Consider the following 22,859-nt stretch of genomic DNA (forward strand, 5'->3'; position numbering starts at 1 on the left):
GCACTTCCTCGACAATAACCAGTTCACCAATGCTCACTTTGGGTTCCACCAGGGGCACTCAACTTCAGACCGCATTACAATCTTTGTCCAAACATGGACAAATGAGCTAAATTTCAGAGGGGAGTTGAAAATGATTGTCCTTGACATCAAGACAATATTTGACCAAGTGAGAGCGTAGCAAAATTGAAATCATCAATGACCTTCCTTGCATTATAAAGTCAGAAACCATGCAAATATCAGAAAAAGATCACACTCAAAATAACTATCCCAAGCTAATGCAGTGCATCCTGGGAACCTTAGATACCACAACCATAGGATGACAGCAATGCAGATGTGGATACACAATCTCATGACAGAGGCACCAGTCAAGCAAACTATTCTTTCCAGGCTCTTTTTCAGCTTTGAACATTATGAGCACATGAATCCAGGCAGATATTCTACCAGGACAACAATTGGAATTTATAGACTGCCTTTCACAACTTCAGGTCATTCCAAAGCATTTTATAGCAATTGAAGTATTAAGGATTGCTCTTGTGGCAAAGAAGGAACCAGCAGCCAAGCTGCACACAGCAAGGTCCCACATAAGAATGATAAAGCAAAGGAGGCCATTTGGCCTATCTTGCTTGTGCCGTCTCTTTCAAAGAGCTCCTTTTTGAATAGGGTTATCAAAACTTATGAGGTATGGTTTGAGAAGCAGACAAGGCCCAAATTTATCAAAAATGTGGATCAAATTTCTGACTTGTGCACCTTGTATATGGAGAAAACAGGCAGGTTGAACTAAAATCATCTGACCAGGTACTATGCCATAACTTCCCAGTAGTTATGGTGCAGTAGTTTACGCGACTTTATTTTAATAGTAGCCCGCAACTGACCAGATTAATAGGTTCAATTTCACAAACTGCCATGGTAAAATTTGTACTCTCAACCCCTGTTGGTGGTCTTTGCAGATGACATTCAAATCTAGCAGCATGGTAGCACAATGGTTAGCTCTGTTGCTCCACAGCGCCAGGGTCCCAGGTTAGATCCCCGGCTTGAGTCACTGTCTGTGCAGAGTCTGCAGGTTTTCCCTGTGTTTGCATGGGTTTCCTCCGGGTGCTCCGGTTTCCTCCCACAAGTCCCAAAAGATGTGCTGTTAGGTGAATTAGACATTCTTAATTCTCCCTCTGTGTACCCGAAAAGGCGCCGGAATGTGGTGACGAGTGGCTTTTCACAGTAACTTCATTGCAGTGTTAATGTAAGCCGACTTGTGAGAATAACAATTATTATTAGTACAGAATGATTGAACGAAAGTATCCAAATGATTTGTGTATTGGATTCTTAGTCTTGGCCCACAATACAAAATTCCCATAACGTGGTTAAAGAAGAATAAACAAGACCACTACTTTACAGTTACACAATGTCAAATTTAATTTTCTTTCATGTGATTCCATGGCCTTACTCTGTATCGGCAATTTCATTGTTTATAATTAAAATCATCGGTTTATGGTAACAAACAGCACAAATTAGATGACAGGGATGTGTACTTTGTTCTGCAGAGTGTATTCTGTGTGAATGCACAAATCAATGGTATTGGCCATTAAGTGCAACTGGTAAAGAGCAAGATTCATTTGAGGGTATGGAAATGAACAGATGACCAGCAGTTAAAGTTAACAGATGTTGGAATACAGTAGAAGAAGCATTATTCTACATCTAGCCGTGCTGTACTGGAATCAGTGACTAAATTTGGGAAAGTATGTTGCATTGCTCAAAACATATCAGATTTATGGTCAGCACAAGTAAAACGTTCTTGTAAATACCAAATCATATGAATATTACAATATATCTTACGTGAGTAAACATACTTCACGTTTTCCAATGCTGTTAATTGTTTTGATATATTCTTTTTAAATAAATATTAAAAATGTAGGTGAAATGATAGATTCTTAATTAAACAGCATTACATTCTAACTACCTTGGTTCCATGCACAATACTTACCACTGATCTCCAATTCTGCCCAGTACGATTTCTTCCCATTTGCTGCTTCTTCTGAAGACATAATTGTATACATTCTCCGTGGATCAGGTGGATCATATTTTTCCTTGGGCATTCCGGTTACACTGAAATGGCAATACAAATTAAATGCAATATGTCCACATTTCCAGGCACTAATTAAAATCAAGTTTAATGCTACACTACAAATTACACATTTCAAAGCCACCCTAATCTTTACCCCATGCACCCACTTAGGCCGAACCAGACCATTCAAAATGTGGTTTTACTCAAAGCTAAGTTTCAAACTACACATTCTTCTTACCAGAACTAGTTATGTTAACTTCATCCATGACACTGATGAAATCTTGATTCATGCTTTTGCAATCTCAAACCAACTTCTTTAATACCCTACTTGGATATCTTTCACCAAACTTCAAGTAATGTAAAATATATACAGGCTAATATTAAGTCTTGCACACAGGTAAGCTTGCTTACCTCCCTCACCCCAATACTCCAAACCCCTATGATGTACGTTAGCTTCCAGCTCCTCAATGAATTAACTTTTATTTTAAATCTTCTCTCCAAATTCCCTCCTGTCCCCATCCCAGCATACATAAGTTCATAAGATACAGGAGCAGAATTTAAAAAAAAATTTTTTTTTTTTTTTTTTTTTTTTTAATATAAACGCATTTTATTCAAACTTCTATCAAAGCAGCAAATAAACAACCCGGGAAACATTCTTCCCAGCAATCAACTATATTTATACAGATTTTCCTCCTTTTTCACACACCCCCCCCCCCCCCCCCCGATCACCCACCCACTCCCCTGCGACAAACAGCTCCTCAAACACGGTCACAAACATCCCCCACCTTTTCTCAAACTCCCCGGCTGAGCCCCTTAACTCATACTTTTATCTTCTCGAACCGCAGGAAGTCATACAGGTCACCCAACCATGCGGCTACCACTGGTAGAGATGCCAGCCTCCACTCCAGCAAAATTTGTCGCCATGCAAACAGAGAGGCGAAGGCCAAGATATCGGCCTTCCTCCTCTCCATGAGCTCCGGCTTCTCTGAAACCCCAAATATCGCCACCAAAGTATGCGGGGTCCACTCCTTCCTCCACTATCCTGGTTAAGACCGCGAACACTCCCGCCCAGAATCTTCCCAATTTTTCACAACCCCAAAACATGTGCGCATGATTCGCTGGCCCCCACCCACACCTCTCACATTTATCTGCTACCCCCTAAAAGAACCCACTCATTCTCGCCTGAGTCATATGCACCTTGTGCACCACCTTAATCTGTATCAGGCTCATTCTTGCACAAGAGGAGGTCCCGTTTACCCTTCGCAGTGCCTCACTCCATACTCCCCAATTGATCTCCATTCCCAACTCCGTTTCCCATTTCTCCTTGATCTTCACCACCCGCTCGCCTCCCTGCTCTCCCAGCCACTTATATATATCCCCAATTCTTCCCTCCCCTTCCACATCCGGAAGCAGCAGTCGCTCCAGCAGGGTGTATCCCAGCAATCTAGGGAACACCTTCCAGACCTTTCGATCAAAGTCCCTAACCTGTAGATACCTGAACTCACTACCCCTCGGCAGCTCTACCCTCTCCCTTAGCTCCTGCAGACTGGCGAACCCTTCCTCCAAATATAAATCCCTCACCTTGACTAGCCCCACTTCCCGCCACCGCCTGTATACACTATCCATCCACCCTGGCTCAAACCCATAATTCTCGTACAGAGGCGTTAGCACCGACATCCCTTCCACCCTAAAATGCCTCCTCAGCTGATTCCATATCTTCACCATGGACTGCACCACTGGGCTCCCCGAATACCTACTCGGAACCACTGGCAATGCTGCTGTCACCATAGCCCTCAAACTAGACCCCTTCCAAGATTTCTCCTCCATCCTAACCCACTCTACCCCTTCTCCTTCCCACCACCGCCGCACCTTGTCCACATTCACCGCCCAATAATAATGAAGCAAGTTTAGCAACGCCAACCTTCCCTGCTGCCTCTGTAGCAGGGTCCTCCTGTTGCCTTTTCTCCTGTGGCTCTGCTCTAACTATGGCAATCAGTGGGTTTGCCCTCCTTTTTTTTGGTATCTATATTCTAATGCTCAGTTGCCAGGTATCGAATGATACCACCACAAGGTTCAACCGGCTATCGATCAAAGAGCCAAACACCAGTTAGTTCGTTCAAGGTCAAGGGTACTTTATTTACACACAATTAGTCATGCACATAAACACTACTAGTTAACTACACCTATCGACTAAGACAACCTGTACTTAACTTCAGGCACCCGGCTTAGGTCAGAGGAACAGTGGCCGCTGTCCGATTCTGGATCTATCGAGAAGTAACTGCTGCTCAGCTAGGCTCATCCATCTGGTAGCGAGCGTTGAACTTGGACTTGCTTCTGGTGGTGCCGCACTTGGAAATGGTCATAGCCGGGGCGCCAGGTCCAAGAGAGGATGAACATATGGCAAACTCTCTTCTTATACTTGGGGGGTTTTTGCGCTCTTTTGGGCGGTCCTTCAGTTTGGGCCCCACTAATTGGGTGATCCCCAATCACAGTGTTCGATTTCTAACCAATTAATGGGCGGTTGTCTTGATGGCTGGGCGTGTCCCAAGCGGTCACTGGCCTTGTTGTTTACGCTTCCCTAGAACAGGGAGTGGCGCCAAAATGTCTGGGACTGTACCGGTCGCTCAAGTACCAGTCCTTTGTCTTGGTGGAGATGGGCCATCAAATGCTAATCGGCCCATCAAAATGCTAATTGGTCGGAGTTTCGATACCGTGTGGACCTCTTGCTTGCAAATATACATTTCAGGCTCGGAGCCTGCCTGAATCTTGCTTTGTCCATTTTACCCGCTAGGCTTTGCGAGTTTCTCTGCCCCTAGTTGCAAGTGGCCATCACAGATGGCTACACTCCGTCCTCTTGAAGCGTGAAGGATCACACTGCTGGGCCTTCTCGTATTCTCTGACATGCCAGGTACCCTCAATCAAGGACAGGTTCTACCCTACTCTGTCCTATGGGTCAAAATATTTACCTAAATTTCCCTAATACAACACATCTCTAAAAATTCCTACGGCGCATTTAACATTCAATCCTATATTCCATTCTCCTTACACAAAAAGGGGAGGCTCTAACTGTCTGTCACCAACTAGACTACACTCATGCTGCTAGTTAACAATCAAAGAACTTATCTTACAATACAAAAAATATAACCAATTGCACCATCACATTTCTACTTATCAAATGTCTATGTACAAAGAAGTGACTTTACTAAAGAAACAACCGCGGAATTTATTAAGGAGGGAGAGTTCAGAAAGTGTGTGGGGTTTGCTGGAGTCCGAGGAAAGGGGCTCTTGAGTGTATACTGGCTGGCGGGAGGCTCTCCTTCTCCATTTCCGAAGTCGGATTGTCTGGATAACACTGCACAATATAGCTATCACCAGTAAGGCTTCTACGGTGTGTGACAGGGGGTACCATTTAATGAGATTCACACACCATGTGGGGGTATCAGTGGCTGTGTCTATCTGTGGTGTAGTGTCCGGGCTAGGGGTGTTGTGTTGGATAGTCGTGTTCGGTGCCTGTGTGGTCAGGGAAATAGAGGTGGGTAACGCGTGCAACTGTACTGTTCCAGCGACGATCATGATGCAGATCATCAGGTTAGTCTTCATTTTGTTCGGGCTTTTCTCCATCTTTAAGTGTCTTCGTATCTTCCTAGGGGTACAAGCATAAGATTTGGTTTTATCTTGTTGCTTAACATCTCGTCTGTCTGTCTGTTCCTCCGTATCGTCAATTTCCCATTTAGAACCGTCACCATATGTGACTCCCTCATTTTTTTTTAAAGCAATCATTTTGGAGACAAGACATCCGGAAAAAACATTATGACACAGTGCGAGCACTCACGCAGCCTGTGTTTTATGGGCTGACTGGGCAGACAATTTCTCCGTCCTCTGCAAACTCGTTTTTCCAACCAAGTGATTCTGACATGTAAATAGTAGGTGGGGGGAATAGCAACCGAAGGGTCGCCGGAAAGGGGCAAAAGTTGTGGCAAGGTGCATTCTTTAAAACACAGACATGAAAAAGAACAACAAAAGAGTTTCGAAAACAATTCTCCGAATGGGGTGCGTATGATCCGCGGCAAGGCAAGAATGGGTGGAATCCCCGGGTAGGGCGGTGACCAGTGCCGTTGCTCCACTACCCGAGCTTGGCTGACCAAATGTATAGGGGATCCTCAGGCAGGGTGGGGATCAGTGCTGTTACTCCATTGCCTGAGTGACCTTCCAAGAGCGCTAAGAATTTGGAAATATATGGGCTCCAACAAACTTGTTTCTTCAACTGCCATGTGGCGTCAGAAGAGTATTTATTACTGTATCAAGAAATTATCCATGAGGCTGACACACAAAATCGTACAAGAGAGAATGTACAACATTTAAAAACAAACTAAAGATAAAAAGAGGGTAGGTTCCATCATAGTATAGGACACCGTAAATCTCAATTGGTTCCTGACTCTCATCACCTGGACACCTCAAGGTTCCATTCCGAAAAGGGTTTCAAAGGGATTACCATGGTGGGAGTCAGACTCGAAGTCATCACCATCACCCAGGTGCCAAACTCATGCTGGAGTTTTCGTGCTAACGCGGTGAGTGCCGATGTGGGGTCCATTTCGTCATTCCTCGTCAGGCGACAGGAATAATCGCGGTGCCAATGTTTCATGTTCCGTAGGGCGGTCGGGGCAAGGATGTTGTCGCTATAGTCGGGTTGGATTCCGGTGAGGGCAAATAAATCGTCTCTAAGGGGCTGAACATATCATGGTCGGTGTCACTGGGGCTGCAGTGACTGGGGCCTGGTCTGTGTGTCCAATGTTCGGGTCTCTCAGGGGCGTCAGTTCTGCTGTTGCTGTCACTAGCAGCCGAAACAAGTGTTAGGGTGAAATATGATTCTGGGTTGGGGTCAAGGTCGTGTCTGTGGACGTGTTGCCTCTGCTGGGGGGGGGGCTGGGTTGTCAGTGGGTGGGTCTTCGTTGTCTGCCATTGCCAATGAGAGGTGGTGCGAGTGGCTGCACCGCGTTCCATAAACCTTAAGCTAATTTACACGGAACCATCCTGATTTTCCATTCCGATACGTGATTTTATAAACTGAGGAGTTTACTTTGTCCGAGATTGAATAGGGTCCTGCAAATTTAGGGGAGAGGAATGAGCTGGGGTTGTATAAGGAGATAATGACTTGTTGTCCGACTGTATACTCTGTCGGGTGTACTGTCTTATCAAAGCAGGCTTTACTCTGCTTTCGTTTAGTGCTTAGTCGAACAGCTGCAGCGAGCGGTGCTGCTTTAATATTTTCTAACATGTGCTGGACTGCTTTCTCATGGGTCAGAGCAGTGACTGAGGGGCTGGCCAAATCAAGTCCAAATAAATACTCGGTACCCTTCATGGGTCGTCTGGTCATGAGGGTATGGGGGGTATATCCTGTCGAACTCGACACCGTGTTTCTAATAAACATCAGTCCGAATGGGAGCACTGTGTCCCATGTCGTGTTGTGCTGCTGCACCATTTTTCTAAATGTGGCCTTCAGTGTCCGATTCATGCATTCCACAATGCCGCTGGACTGCAGGCGATAGGCAATGTGGAACTTTTGCTTTATACCAAAAATTGTCATGACAGTTTTCATGACTCTGCCTGTAAAGTGCGAACCTTGGTCCGACTCAATACTCCCGGGAGTCCCCAGCTGGTGAAAATTTGCTCGGTTAGGATCTCTGCCGTGGCCTTGGCTGTATTTGTTCTCGAGGGGAAAGCTTCGACCCATTTTGTAAACGTGTCGATTACAACCAACACATACTTGTATCCATTCCTGCAAGGGGGGGGGGTAACTGCAAGTTTGTCCATGGGCCATTTACAGGGTGGGTGTGTCATAGCTGGGCTTTTTTTGCTTATCTGTCTGGGTTGTTCGGTGCACAAATCAAGCAATTTTCAACCTAATGGGATACGTCGGTTTTCAAATCAGGCCACCCGCAGAGGTCTGAGGTGGGCAAGGGTGGATTCTATCCCTTGGTGTCCATGTCCGTCATGGAATTTTAAAATGATCTCATTCCTGTCCTGGGTGGGGACTACGTAAATGCCATCTTTTAAAACGATTCCCTCATGGATCGTTAAAGAATTCCTAAACTTTTCGTAGGGAGCTGGGAAGTTTCCTTTCAAAATTTCCTTCAAAGTCTCAACTTCCTTCTGTGCCTGGGCTAAGTCCTGAATGTTGGTCTGTGAGATCTGAACTGCGTGTACTGGGGCACTCTTGGGGGGTTTGCTAAAAGGGGCCATGTCATGAGCCTGCCTTCGCTAGGGCATCAGCTTTCACGTTAGCTTTCACATTACCGGGTGAGGAGGAACGATGGGGACTTCTTACTTTAACTATGCCACATGTTCTGCCTTTCGCTGTCTGGAGGATATGTTTGAGTAATGGCGCTGAGGGTAGAGGTTTTCCGTCGGCGGAAATAAATCCTCTAGATTCCTACAGGGGTAGGAATACTGTCTGGCTGTTCAAACTGTCTGAGTATGTGTCTTCTGGGGTCGGGAACGAATTGGGATGCTGGACAATGTAAGCGATGGCTGCTAACTCGGCTGCCTACGAACCTCAGTGTCCAGGCAACATTAGAGCAATTTCTTCTAAAGTGCGTCCCTGCGCGTCCTCTACATAAATACCACATCCTGTGATCCTTTTTCTATCAAGGACTGTGGAGGAGCCATCTACATGAATTCTCAAAGCTTTGTCTGTGGGCTGGGTCGTCTGTGGTTGGATGCCTGTCTTTTGCAGTACCGACTTGGGAACAAAGGGGCCTGTACTGTGCTTGGGGGCTATGATCACGCACTCATGTGGGGTTCCTGCATCGTGCAAATTGTCGGCCAGAAACATGTGCGTTTTTGTCCGTTTTACAGTAATGTCGTGTCCTTGTAGGAGTAGGGTCCATCGCGCTGCTCGAATCTGGCTTACTGTGCCGTCTTTTAATCTGCCGTCCAATAAAAGCTGTGTCGGGGTGTGCTCAGTCTAAATGGTTATGGGGTTGAGTCCGGTTATGTACGCGAAGTACTGTACCGCCCAGAAAACTGCTAGCAGGTGCTTTTCGCAGGCTGAAAATCCCTGCTCTATTGGATCTAAAACTCGTGAGGCTACGGGTCCTAAACGATCGTGCCTTTCCTGCAGGAGTACGGTCGAAAGGGTTCGGTCGGTGGTCGCTACCTCTATCGCGTATGGGGTGTGTGGATCTGGGGCCTGCAAAGCGGGGGCTGTGATCAGAGCACGTTTCAACGCATCCACGGCATCCGTGTGCTGTGGAAGCCATTTCCATGGGGCCTGTTTCTTTAGGAGCTCGGAAAGTGGGGCTGCTTTTGTGGCGAAACCGTCTACGTGGTTTCTACAATATCCAACCAGTCCTAAAAATGACCGGAGTGCTGTAACGTTTTGGGGCAAGGGAAATTTTACGATGGAATCTATGCGTTTATGTTCTATTTCACGCTTGCCATGAGTGATGACCGTACCTAAATATGTGACTTTTTCCAGGCGGATTTGGGCTTTCTTGGAGTTAATTTTGTATCCAATTGTTGTGGGTAGTCCTAATAATACTGAAAGAAGCGAGATGTGCTCTTCCTTGGTGTCAGTCTGTCTGAGCAAGTCGTCCACATACTGAAAAGGCATTCAGGGCGGGAAAATTTAGATAAGCTGTTCGCCAATTGTCTATGAAAAACAGAGGGGGTGTTGTGGAAGCCTTGTGGAAGGCCCGTCCACGTGTACTGTTGTCCCTGGAGAGTGAACGCAAATTTATACTGGCATGCTTTGTCCAGTGGTATGGACCAAAAGCCATTGCTGATGCCCAGTACCGTGAAAATTTTCAACTGTAGTCCCTGTTTTAATATGGTCTCGGGACTCGTGGCAACGGTGGGGGCTGCAAGTGGGGTCACTTTGTTCAATTCCCTGTAGTCGATGGTCAGTCGCCATGAACCATCTGGTTTTCTTACTGGCCAAATCGGGGCATTGTTCATCAATGCTACGGGTCGAATCACTCCTTTGGATTACCTTGGCTATATCTCCCTCGGCTTGCTTGGGGGGGGGGGGGGGGGGGGGGGAGAGACAGTACTGTCCTACTGAGCTAATTCTGTGTGCATAGTCTCTTACTGTGAGCGTGGCGGGGGCACGCGCTGCTCTAGCCATTTTCCATATACATCTATTAACTGGGTCAAGCGAAAGGTTGTGTGCACTCAATGAAATCTATGCCCAGGATGTGTTCTGCTGCCTGGGGTAAATCTGCTAAAACGACCTAATATTTTGTTTGAATATTGCCAATCTGTATATCTACAGGGGCTGTGATATGTCCCTGCTGGAGGTGACCTGTAAAGCCACTAAGGGTAATGGTGTCCATAGTGGGCCATATATCTCTCTGGTACATCGTGGAGGAGTTTACTGTGGTTCGGGACCCTCCTGTGTCCCAAAGGAACTCTACTGGGTGTCCCCGGACTGTGCCTGCAACTACCAGTCTTCCAGACCTATCCCAAAGGGTATTCGCAGACCCAAGTTGGGGAGCCCGAACACCGTCAATTGGTGCCGTTTATGGCCAAATTATCTGCTCGAGTGCGAACACTGTGGATGGGTCTGGCATTGTTTCTTGGGGGGGGGGGGGGTTGTATGCTGATTTTGTTGCTGTTTCGGGGGGGGCCATTGCATTCTAGGGCATTGTCCCTCGTGTCCGCAATTATAACATTCCTGTGCTTTAGGGTGCTGCATGTTATTTTTGCCTTCATTTAACCCATGCGGGGTCTTGGTGTGCCCTTACTGGATTCATTGTGGCATCTACTCTCTCCTGCTCTGTCTTTCTCTGTATAGACTGTTCCCAAGCTCTCGACAAGTGTTTCAGAACCCACACTTCATTGTGTGCCGGGTCTGAGGGGCCGTAACTGGCACATGCCTTCGGTCCTACTTCTGTGGCATGGGATACTAGCGTACAGGTCCATTTGGCCATATCGTCTACTGATAAACAGGCGTGGGCTAACTCACCGAATACAGCGGTAAAGTGGATTCAGAGGCGTCCAGCAAACGCTGTTATATGCTCTCCCTTTTTCTGTCGGCACCAGTTGAGTCCTTCCACCGGATCTCCTCTATTATAGCCAATGGCATCTAAATGGCTGTTTTCGTTTCTTGGAGGCTACCTCCTCCTACATTTTGTAGGTCAGGAAGGGCTGAAATAACTGACGGGTCAAGGCACATAACTATGAGCTTTACCTCTTCCTTCTCGTCTAAACCGTACAGGAGGGTCTGTTGCTTCACCAGTTCGAAAAAGTGGTGTGGGTCTGATGTGGGGTGGAAAGTCTCAATCTTATCGTGGGCATCACTTAACTGGGTGATGGTTAATGGGGTTGTATACACAAAATCGGGTTGGACTGCTGTGGTGACCCTACTCTGCGTGGTGATGGGATTCATTGGGTTGGGTGCTGCCTGTGCAGTCGGTGGTGTGGGTGCTTTTCTTTTCGGGGCATGGGGAGCTCTATTCTGATTCCCTGTCTCACTCACCGATCATTGGGCCGTTTCACTGAGTTCCTGCCAATCGGGGCCATCCTCCTGATCTAACTGTGGGCCAAAGGGGTCTCTGAACCCATTCTGGACGGATAGCACGGATTGCAATCTTGCAAATTGTTGCCTGCACTTGGCATGATCCACCGAACTCTGCCTCTGTTCCGTGGTGGAACCGTGGAGTGCTCGGAGGGCTGCCTTCAAATCCTCACATTGTTTCCTCAATTGTTCTACCTGGTTCTCGGTTTCTTCTCTTACCAGTACCGCACGTTGCGTGTCCTGGTAGGCATTATCATTCTGAATCTGGAAGCTGCTGAGGTGGGCGAGACAAGATTGATGTGCCCTTTTGACATCATCCATTTCCATGTCCTTCGCCGCGAGCCGCTCCTGGAGCGGCACATTTAATCTCTCGCTTTCACTAATGTCTCCCTCTCTAGTTCTCTCCTTCTCCTCAAGCTGTCGACAGAGCGTCCTCACGACCTCCTCTGTGCCTCGCAAATGTGCCAAGCAGGACACGATTGCCATCGGCTTACGAACCTTACTTAAACTTTTCTTATGGATCTCGGTCAGGCTGTCCCACCGAGTCTGTCCTATGCTGCCAGGACCTGTTTCCTCATTTGCGCAAAATTCCGACCATAGGGGCCACCCTTTCCCCTTTAGGTATCTCCTAATCTCTTCTTCCCATACGGGACACTGTTCTGATCTGTTGGTCGCTGCGACCTCGGACTCTTGTGGATGCACAAGGCATTCCATTGCCTTCATGGCCATCCCTACAATTACTTCTGTCTCTACCGGAAATTTGGAACAAGGGGAATAAAACGGTGGTGCAAACACGGGTATGGCGCAAGCGATTTTCCGGTTTACGCAACTCCCGAAAGTTTCACGCAACAAAATCTATCGAGGTTACCTTATATCCCTTTGTTAGTACGCGTGCAAATTACACACTTCTGAATTCTGGAGGTTTGATCGATACTGGTTTCACTTGTGGTTTCTTTTACTTGCCCAATTTTGGATTTCTAATTCAAAAGCTTTTGTGGGTTCTCTCGGAGTGACACGGTCACTTCTGGGTCGAGTCCCATCAGCCTCCAATAACTCTTGCCTTTTCTCCTGTGCCTCTACTCTAACTACGGCAATCAGTGGGTTTGCCCTCCTTTCTTTTGGTATCTATATTCTAATGCTCAGAGTCACCAGGTATCAAATGATACCAGCATAAGGTTCAACCGGCTATCGATCAAAGAGCCACACACCAGTTAGTTCGTTCAAGGTCAAGGGTACTTTATTTACACACAATTAGTCATGCACATAAACACTACTAGTTAACTACACCTATCGACTAAGACAACCTGTACTTAACTTCAGGCACCCGGCTTAGGTCAGAGGAACAGTGGCCGCTGTCCGATTCTGGATCTATCGAGTCTGGAGAAGTAACTGCTGCTCAGCTAAGCTCATCCGTCTGGTAGCGAGCGTTGAACTTGGACTTGCTTCTGGTGGTGCTGCACTTGGAAATGGTCATAGATGGGGCGCCAGGTCCAAGAAAGGACGAACATATGGCGGACTCTCTTCTTATACTTGGGGTTTTTTTGCGCTCTTTTGGGCGGTCCTCCAGTTTGGACCCCACTAATTGGATGATCCCCGATCACAGTGTTCAATTTCTAACCAATAAATGGGCAGGTGCCTGGATGTGTCCCAAGTGGTCACTGACCCTGTTGTTTACGCTTCCCTAGAACAGGGAGTGGCGCCGAAATGGCTGGGACTGTACCGGTCGCTCAAGTACCAGTCCTTTGTCTTGGTGGAGATGGGCCATCAAATGCAAATCAGCCCATCAAAATGCTAATTGGTCGGAGTTTCGATACCGTCTGGATTCCTTGCTTGCAAATATACATTTCAGGCTCTGAGCCTGCCTGAATCTTGCTTTGTCCATTTTACCCGCTAGGCTTTGCGAGTTTCTCTGTCCCTAGTTGCAAGTGGCCATCCCAGATGGCTACACTCCCCACCCTCGGCACCTTCCCCATCCACACAAAGTCAGAGATGATTGTATCCACTTTCCGAAAAAAGGCCTTTGGTATAAAGATTGGGAGAGCCTGAAAGATAAGAACCGCGGCAGAATATTCATTTTCACCACTTGGACCCTCTCCGCCAATGTTATGTGCAGTGTATCCCACCTCTTAAGATCCTCCCTGGCCTCCTCCACCAGCTTCGTTAAGTTCCACTTATGGAGCCCCGTCCATTCCCTCGCTACCTGAATCCCCAAGTACTTAAACCTATCCTTCGCTACCATAAATAGCATTCCCCCCTAAATTAGTCCGCTGTGCCAGCTCATTCACCGGGAATACCTCGCTTTTCCCTACATTCACCTTGTATCCCAAGAACCCTCCAAACCTCCCCAACAGGCCCATAATCCTTCCCATACTCTACAACAGATCCGAAACATACAGCAAGAGTTCATCGGCATAGAGTGACACCCGATGCTCCCTCTCTCCCCTCATTATCCCCTGCCACTCTGCCGAGCCCCTGAGAGCCATCGCCAATGGCTCTATGGCCAGCGCAAACAGCAGCGGCTAAAGCGGGCACCCCTGCCTCGTACCCCTGTGTAAGTCAAAGCTTTGTGAGCTCATATCATTCGTCCTCAGCCTCGCTCTTGGCGCTACATACAGCAACCGCACCCATGCCACCAATCTCAGCCCAAACCCAAACCTTCCCAAAACTTCGAACAAGTACCGCCACTCCACCCGATCAAATGCTTTCTCTGCGTCCATGGACACAACGGTACCAGAGCTCTCAACAGATTAATCACCACATTCAACAGCCGTCTTATATTACGCGCGAGCTGCCTGCCCTTCGCGAAGTTGGTTTGATCTTCTGCAACCACGCCAGGGACACAATCCTCCATCCTCTCCGCCAACAACTTAGCCAATACTTTCACATCCGTGTTCAATAGTGATATGGGTATATACGACCCACATTCCACCGGATCCGTCCCTTTTTTGGGGATTAGTGTGATTACTGCCTGCTTCATCGTCTCCGGCAACACCCCCTTCTCCAGTGCTTCATTAAACGCCCCCAACAGATGTGGTGCCTTGCCCGCCGCAAATTCCTTATAAAATTCTGCCGGGTACACATCCGGCCTAGGGGCTTTCCCCGACTTCATACCCGAGACTATCCAGCACATCCCTCAGCCCCAGGAGCTCCTCCAACACCTGCCTCTTTGCTTCCTCCACCTGGGGAAATTCCAGCTCATCCAGAAGCCACCCCATGTCCCCTTCCTCTCCTCCTGGGTCTGCCTCATAAAGTCCTTGGTAATACTCTCTAAATGCCTCATTTATCTTCCCTGGCTCTGACACCTCATCCCCAGCCCCAGTCCAGATCTTCAATATTTCCCTGGGCGCAGCCTGCCTCTGCAGCTGATGCGCCAGCATGCGGCTCGCCTTCTCCCCATACTCGTAATGCACCCCTCTTGCCCTACGCAGTTGCCCTACCGCCCTCCCTGTTGTCAGCCTGTCAAACTGCCCCTGCAACTTTTTCCTCCTCCCCAATCCCTCCACGGTGAGCACACTCGAATATTCCCTGTCCACCTCCACTATCTCGCTCACTAGACGGTCATGTTCCGCCCTCCTTTCCTTATTTGCACGAACCGTAAATGAGATCATTTCTCCCCGGACCACTGCCTTCAGTGCTTCCCAAAAAATGCCCGCCGACACCTCCCCGTTCTGATTGAACTCCACATAATCCCTAATCAGCAACCGCACCTTATCACAAAAATCTCCATCCGCCAACAACCCCGAGTCAAACCTCCACCCCGGCCTTTGCTCTCGTCCCGTACTGAACCGAATATACAGCCAATGGGGTGCATGGTCCAAGATAACTATCTCCGCATACTCTGCCCCCTCCACCCCAACCAAAATCTCCCGACTCACTACAAAGTAATCAATCCTCAAATGCACCTTATAGATGTGTGAAAAGGAATACTCCCTTCCCCCGGGTTCTGAAATCGCCATGGATCCACCATACCCATCTGCTCAATAAACCCCCCCCCCCAGCTCCCTTGCCTTTCGTACCCTACCCATTGACCTGTGGCTCGATCTATCCACCCTCGGCACCAGGGCACAGTTATAATCTCCTTCCATGATCAACTGGTATGTGGCCAAATCCAGGACTGCTGCCAGCAACCCCCTCATAAAAACCACATCATCCCAATTTGGGGCATCCCAATTTGGGGCATCCCAATTTGGGGCATACACATTTACCAACACTACCGGTGCCCCTTCCAATATCCCACTCACAATCACATATCTCCCACCTGGATCCCTCACCTCCTTCGCACTCAGGAATCCCATTTGTTTGCTCATTAAAATCACCACGCCTCTCGATTTCAAATTAAACCCAGAGTGAAAAAACTGCCCGACCCACCCCTTCCTTAACCTAACCTGGTCCTTCACACGAAGGTGTGTCTCCTGCAAAAAGACAACCCCCACTTTCAAGCTCCGAGAGGTGCGCGAACACCCGCGACCTTTTAACCGGCCCATTCAGTCCCCAGACATTCCAAGTTACCAATCTTACCAAAGGCTTGTGCCTCCAATCCCCTCGACTGTCCATCATCCTGCCCCTTCAATTCCATTCTGAACCTAGCCCATCCTTGATGGTCCCTTTCTTCGCCCTTGACCATGTTATCTGTCACCCCCTGCCGTATCGCAGAACCCCCCCCCCATCCCACTTTTCCCTTCCCCTTCTTCTCAACCCCACTTCCCCTTTCCCCCAGTCCCCCCTCTTGGCCTTCTCCCCCACCACCTCACTTCCGTTCACCAGCATAACCTGCTAGCGTGGCTGCCCCTGCCCAAAGGCACATCATAATGACCTCACACCCCGCCCCCCCCCCCCCCCCCACCCCAGCTCAAAGAAGAAGGCCTCCTGCTGGCCTTACCCTCCCCCACCCAAACAAGGACTTCTCCTGAATTCCAGGTAGCCTTCTCCAAAAGCAAACAAACAGATGTTAAACACAAATAGTCCCGTAAAACAGGATGGGAACATCCATCCCCACATAAACATTTCACCCCTACAACTCATTACAATCTCAGCATTGAACAGAACCCCCCCCCCCCCCCACCCCCCCAAAAAAGGCAAAAATCCCTACACCCACTTCAAACATGCTCCTGACCATTACATAGTGCCAGCACCCTGGTTCCCAAGCATTGTCCACTCAGTTCTCCCCCAGTTTATGTTCCTTAATGACGTCTTCGGCTGCTTCTGGGGTCTCGAAATAATACTCCCGGCCTCTGGACGTCATAATTTTGCCGGGTAGAGCACCCCAAACCTGATCTGCCGCCGGTACAGCACCGCCTTGGCCTTGTTGAAATCTGCCCGCCGTTTTGCCAACTCGGCTCCGATGTCCTGATAAATCCAGACGTTACTGCCCTCCCAGTCGCAGCTACGCTTCTCCCTGGCCACAGTAGAATTTTCTCTTTCTCCACAAATTTATGGAGTCTCACGCTCACCGCCAGAGGCAGCTCCCCAGCGCTAGGCTTTTGCCTCAGAGACCGATGCGCTCGGTCCACTTCAGGTGCCCTATCTAGCACCCCTTCTGCCACCAGCATCCTCGAGACGTACCTCATGGCACTCACACCTTCCACTCCTTCAGGCGGGCCCACTAGTCACAGGTTCTGTCTTCTCGAGGTATTCTCCTGCTCCTCAACCATTGCCCTCAGCATCTTACAAAGGTCTCAGAGGAGCCCCAGCTCCGCCTCCGGAGCCACCACACGATCGCTGTGGGCCGAGATCACTCCTTCAATCTCCCAAATCTGTGGCCCCTGCACCTCCAAACACCTCTCCATCCACTCCAAAGTACTCTTCAGGGGTGCCACAGCTTCTACAATGGCCTTTGCATGATCCTCATGCATTTGGATTGGATTGGATTTGTTTATTGTCACGTGTACCGAGGTACAGTGAAAAGTATTTTTCTGCGAGCAGCTCAACAGATCATTAAGTACATGAGAAAAAAAGGGAATAAAAGAAAATACATAATAGGGCAACACAACATATACAATGTAACTACATTAGCACTGGCATCGGATGAAGCATACAGGGTGTAGTGTTAATGAAATCATTCCATAAGAGGGTCATTTAGGAGTCTGGTGACAGTGGGGAAGAAGCTGTTTTTGAGTCTGTTTGTGCGTGTTCTCAGACTTCTGTACCTCCTGCCCGATGGAAGAAGTTGGAAGAGTGAGTAAGCCGGGTGGGAGGGATCTTTGATTATACTGCCTGATTTCCCCAGGCAGCGGGAGGTGTAGATGGAGTCAATGGATGGGAGGCAGGTTTGTGAGATGGACTGGGCGGTGTTCAAGACTCTCTGAAGTTTCTTGCGGTCCTAGGCCGAGCAGTTGCCATACCAGGCTGTGATGCAGCCTGATAGGATGCTTTCTATGGCGCATCTGTAAAAGTTGGTAAGAGTCAATGTGGACATGCCGAATTTCCTTAGTTTCCTGAGAAAGTATAGGCGCTGTTGTGCTTTCTTGGTGGCAGCGTCGACGTGGGTGGACCAGGACAGATTTTTGAAGATGTGCACCCCATGGAATTTGAAACTGCTAACCATCTCCACCTCGGCCCCGTTGATGCTGACAAGGGTGTGTACAGTACTTTGCTTCCGGAAGTCAATTACCAGCTCTTTAGTTTTGCTGGCATTAAGGGAGAGATTGTTGTCGCTACACCACTCCACTAGGTTCTCTATCTCCCTCCTGTATTCGGACTCATCGTTATTCGAGATCCGGCCCACTATGGTCGTATCGGCAGCAAACTTGTAGATGGAGTTGGAACCAAGTTTTGCTACGCAGTCGTGTGTGTACAGGGAGTAGAGTAGGGGGCTAAGTACGCAGCCTTGCGGGGCGCCGGTGTTGAGGACTATTGTGGAGGAGGTGTTGTTGTTCATTCTTACTGATTGTGGTCTGTTGGTCAGAAAATCGAGGATCCAGTTGCAGAGTGGGGAGCCAAGTCCTAGGTTTTGGAGCTTTGATATGAGCTTGGCTGGGATTATGCTGTTGAAGGCGGAGCTGTCGTCAATAAATAGGAGTCTAATGTAGGAATCCTTGTTTTCGAGATGCTCTAGGAATGAGTGTAGGGCCAGGGAAATGGTGTCTGATGTGGACCGGTTGCAGCGGTATGCGAATTGCAGTGGATCAAGGCGTTCTGGGAGTATGGAGGTGATGCGCATCATGATCAACCTCTCGAAGCACTTCATTACGACTGAAGTCAGGGCCACTGGTTGGTAGTCATTGAGGCACGTTGCCTGGTTCTTCTTTGGTACTGGTATGATGGTGGTCTTCTTGAAGCAGGTGGGGACCTCGGAGTGGAGTAGGGACAGGTTAAAGATGTCCGTGAATACCTCTGCCAGCTGGTCCGCGCAGGCTCTGAGTGCACGACCAGGGATCCCGTCTGGGCCCGTCGCCTTCCGAGGGTTCACTTTCAGGAAGACCAATCTGACTTTGGAAGCTGTGATGGTGGGTATGGGTGAATTATGGGCTTCTGGGCACTCGCCAGCGGATTGTTGGTTACCTGCTCGAACCGAGCATAGAATGCATTGAGTTCATCGGGGAGGGGTGCGCTGATGCCAGAGATACTGTTCGGCTTCACTTTGTAGCCCGTTATGTTGTTTAGTCCTTGCCACAACCGCCGAGAGTCTGTCTGTGACTCTAGCTTGGTTTGATATTCTCTCTTGGCATTCCGGATGGCTTTGCGGAGGTCGCACCTGGATTTCTTGTATAGGTCAGGGTTGTCTGCCTTGAACGCCTCAGATCTGTCCTTCAGTTGGGAGTCAATCTCGCGATTGAGCCATGGTTTCCAGTTGGGGAACGCACGTACTGCTTTCTTTGGCACGCAGTCGTCCACACATTTGCTGATGAAGTCTGTGACGGTGGTGGCATACTCATTTAAGTTGGTCGCTGAGTTCTTAAATATGGACCAGTCCACTGTCTCTAAGCAGTCACGTAAGAGCTCTTCTGTCTCCTCGGACCAGCACTGCACAACCTTCTTCGCTGGATTCTCCCGCTTGAGTTTCTGCTTGTATGCCGGGAGAAGGAGCACCGTCTTATGGTCTGATTTCCCAAAGTGCGGTCGGGAGATGGAACGGTTGGCGCCCTTGATTTTTGAGTAGCAGTGGTCAAGAGTGTTGTCGCCCCTGGTGGGACAGGAGATGTGCTGGTGGAATTTTGGCAGTACACTCGAGGTTGGCCTTGTTGAAGTCTCCGGCCACGATGAACAAGGCCTCCAGGTGTTCTGTTTCGTAGTTGTTTATTATTGTGCATAGTTCGTCCAGCGCCTTCCTCACTACTGCCTGGGGTGGGATGTAGACCGCTGTGATAATGGCTGAAGTGAACTCACGTGGAAGATAATATGGGCGGCACTTCACGGTCAGATATTCCAGGTCTGGGAGCAGTAGGTCTGCGGAGTCGCCACATCCAAGCACCAGGAGGAGTTGATGAGGAGGCAATCCCCTCCACCCTTCGCTTTGCCTGATGATGACGTGTGGTCCGCCCGGTGAATTGAGAAGCCTTCAGGTTGTATGGCACAGTCCGGTGAGGCAGGGGTGAGCCATATCTCTGTGAAACAGAGCACACAGCAGTCTCTTACTTCCCTCTGAGAGGTAAGTCTGGCGTTAAGTTCATCCAGCTTGTTTTCGATCGCTTGGACGTTTGCCAGGAGTATGTTGGGGAGAGGGGTCTTGAAACCGCGTTGCTTTTCTGTTTATGGAATTCCTCCTTGATAAAAGTCATTAGTTCCTGTACCTGGGGCCTTACAGCTTGCCCCTCCCCCACCTGCAAGCTGGAAGAGACTGTCTGTGAAGCACAAGACTGTTTCAACTTTCCAGCCAAACCTCTCACTGATTTCTGCCGGATCCGGTGATCAGAAGACATACCATTCCAGAGTTAAACTATTCCTCTAACATTCACCTACGCCTTTTCATCAAAAGTCCACCCGGATCTAGGTAAAAAGAGCCATTTTCTGTTACTTTGAACAGGAACAGCCCTTTACGTGACCAATCACTCCATGGTCACAAGTGGAAGTCAGATATAGGAGCAGAATTAGGCCACTTGGTTCATCGAGTCTGCTCCGCCATTCGATCATGGCAGTATGGTAGCACAGTGGTTAGCAGTTGTTTCACAGCTCCAGGATCCCAGGTTCGATTCCCGGCTTGGGTCATTGTCTGTGCGGCGTCTGCATGTTCTCTCCATGTCTGCATGGGTTTCCTCCCGGTGCTCCGATTTCCTCCCACAACCCAAAGATGTGCAGGTTAGGTGAATTGGCCATACTAAATTGCCCTTAGTGTTCAAGAAGGTTAGATGGGGTTACTGGGATAGGGTGGAGGTGTGGGCTTAGAAAAGGTGATTTTCCATGGGCCTGTGCAGACTCGATGGCCTCCTTCTCCACTGTAAATTCTATGATCTATGATTCTATGGCTGATCTCATCCTGACCTTAACTCCTGTCCTGCTCCGAGGGGGCTGTACGGGGGTTTTAGGAGGTGGCAGCGGGCAGGGATTGGGAGATTTGGGGATCTCTTCATTGAGAAGGGTTTCCCGACCCTGGAGGAGCTAGAGGAGTTCGAGTTGCTGGTGGGAACGGATTTCGGTACGGGACTTCGTCCGGATGCAGGTTCCAAGCTTCCCTCACCTCCCTCTAAGGGGGCTACAGGATAAGGTGATGTCTAAAACAGGGGTTGGGGAGGGGAGGGTCTCGGAAATATATAAGGAATTGATGGAGTGGGAAGGGGTCCCAATCGGGGAGGTGAAGAGGAAGTGGGAGGAAGAGTTGAGAGGGGAGTTGGAAGTCGGGTTATGTGAGAAGGCCCTGAGGAGAGTCAACGCATCCTCGTTGTGTGCTCAGCTCAGCCTGATCCAGTTTAAGGTGGCCCACAGGGCTCATATGACTGTGGCCCGGATGAGTAGGTTTTTTGAGGAGGTGGAGGACAGATGTGGGCAGTGTGAGGGAAGTCCGGCGAATCATGTACATATGTTTTGGGCGTGTCCGAAGCGGAGGGGATTCTGGCAGGAATTCTCAGATGTCATGTCAGGGGTCCTGGAAGGGAGGGTGACTCCGAGTCCAGAGGTGGCAACATTTGGCATGTCAGACGATCCGGGAGCCTGGAGGGGGGGGGGGGGGGGAAAGAGAGAAAGGTCGACTTTTAGGCCTTTGCCTCCCTGGTGGTCCAGAGACTGATTTTGCTGGGCTGGAGGGACATGGAGCCTCAAAATGTCAGGGGTGTGGGTCAGTGACACGGCAGGGTTTCTTAGGCTCGAGATGATTAAGTTCACCTTAAGGGATTCAATACAGGGGTTCGCTCGGAGATGGCAGCCGTTCATCGACTTCTTGAAGGAAAACTGACGGCCAACAGGGTGGGGATAGGAAGGCATGGAAGTGAAGAATAAGGGTAGGGAATCGAATATATGGGTAGCTAGGAGTTAGGGGGGGAGGGGGGGGTGGGGGGGAGGAGTTGGGTATGCTATTGTGGGGTTTTTGTGTGTGTTGGACTGCTCTGTTGCTTAGAATGTTAAAATTATAAATGCCTCAATAAAATGTTTTTTTTTAAAACTTCCACCTTCCTACCCATTCTCCAGTCTTCAACCCATTACCAATTAAAAATCTGCCTAACACATCCACTGCACTCTGGGGTAGCAAATTCCACAGATTCACAACCCTTTGGGAGAAGTAGTTTCTCCTCAACTCAGTTTGAAATTTGCTACCACCTATCCTAAGACTATGACCTCTCATTCTAGAATGCCTCACAAGAGGAAGCATCTGCTCCACGTTTACTTTATTAATACCTTTTATCATCTTGTAAACCTCAATTTGATCTATACAGTTTTCTAACCCTTCACATCTTTCAGTGCACAGATTCTTGCTTAGATTCTGATGAACATAGAACATACAATGCAGAAGGAGGCCATTCGGCCCATCGAGTCTGCACCGAACCACTTAAGCCCTCGCTTCCACCCTATCCCCATAACCCAATAACCACTCCTAACCTTTTTGGTCACTAAGGGCAATTTATCATGGCCAATGCACCTAACCTGCACGTCTTTGAACTGTGGGAGGAAACCGGAGCACCCGGAGGAAACCCACGCAGACACGGGGAGAACGTGCAGACTCCGCACAGACAGTGACCCAGCGGGGAATCGAACCTGGGACCCTGGCGCTGTGAAGCCACAGTGCTATCCCCTTGTGCTACCGTGCTGCCCAAAAGAATTCTGTTCCTTCATCTACTCCAACTTTTTTTTCCCCCCCCCCACAAAAGCATCATTATACATTCCCTCCATTAAAATTGTTACTTTACTTTTCTGAAATCT

The 22,859-nt window shown here is 48.8% G+C and overlaps 1 protein-coding gene across 5 annotated transcripts in view; it reads right to left on the reverse strand.

Moving 5' to 3' along the window:
* LOC140426958 (CCR4-NOT transcription complex subunit 6) overlaps window positions 1–22,859 on the reverse strand; it is a 164,570-nt gene that overhangs the window by 116,095 nt on the left and 25,616 nt on the right. For all 5 annotated transcript variants that reach the window (XM_072512270.1, XM_072512272.1, XM_072512273.1 and 2 more), the window contains exon 2: window positions 1,976–2,097. In XM_072512270.1, the coding sequence (XP_072368371.1) occupies window positions 1,976–2,087 (112 nt within the window). In that variant the 5' untranslated portion in view covers window positions 2,088–2,097. The remainder of the gene's footprint in view (window positions 1–1,975; window positions 2,098–22,859) is intronic.

The sequence above is a fragment of the Scyliorhinus torazame genome, chromosome 7 (assembly GCF_047496885.1).
Source record: "Scyliorhinus torazame isolate Kashiwa2021f chromosome 7, sScyTor2.1, whole genome shotgun sequence".
NCBI classification, from domain to species: Eukaryota; Metazoa; Chordata; class Chondrichthyes; order Carcharhiniformes; family Scyliorhinidae; genus Scyliorhinus; species Scyliorhinus torazame.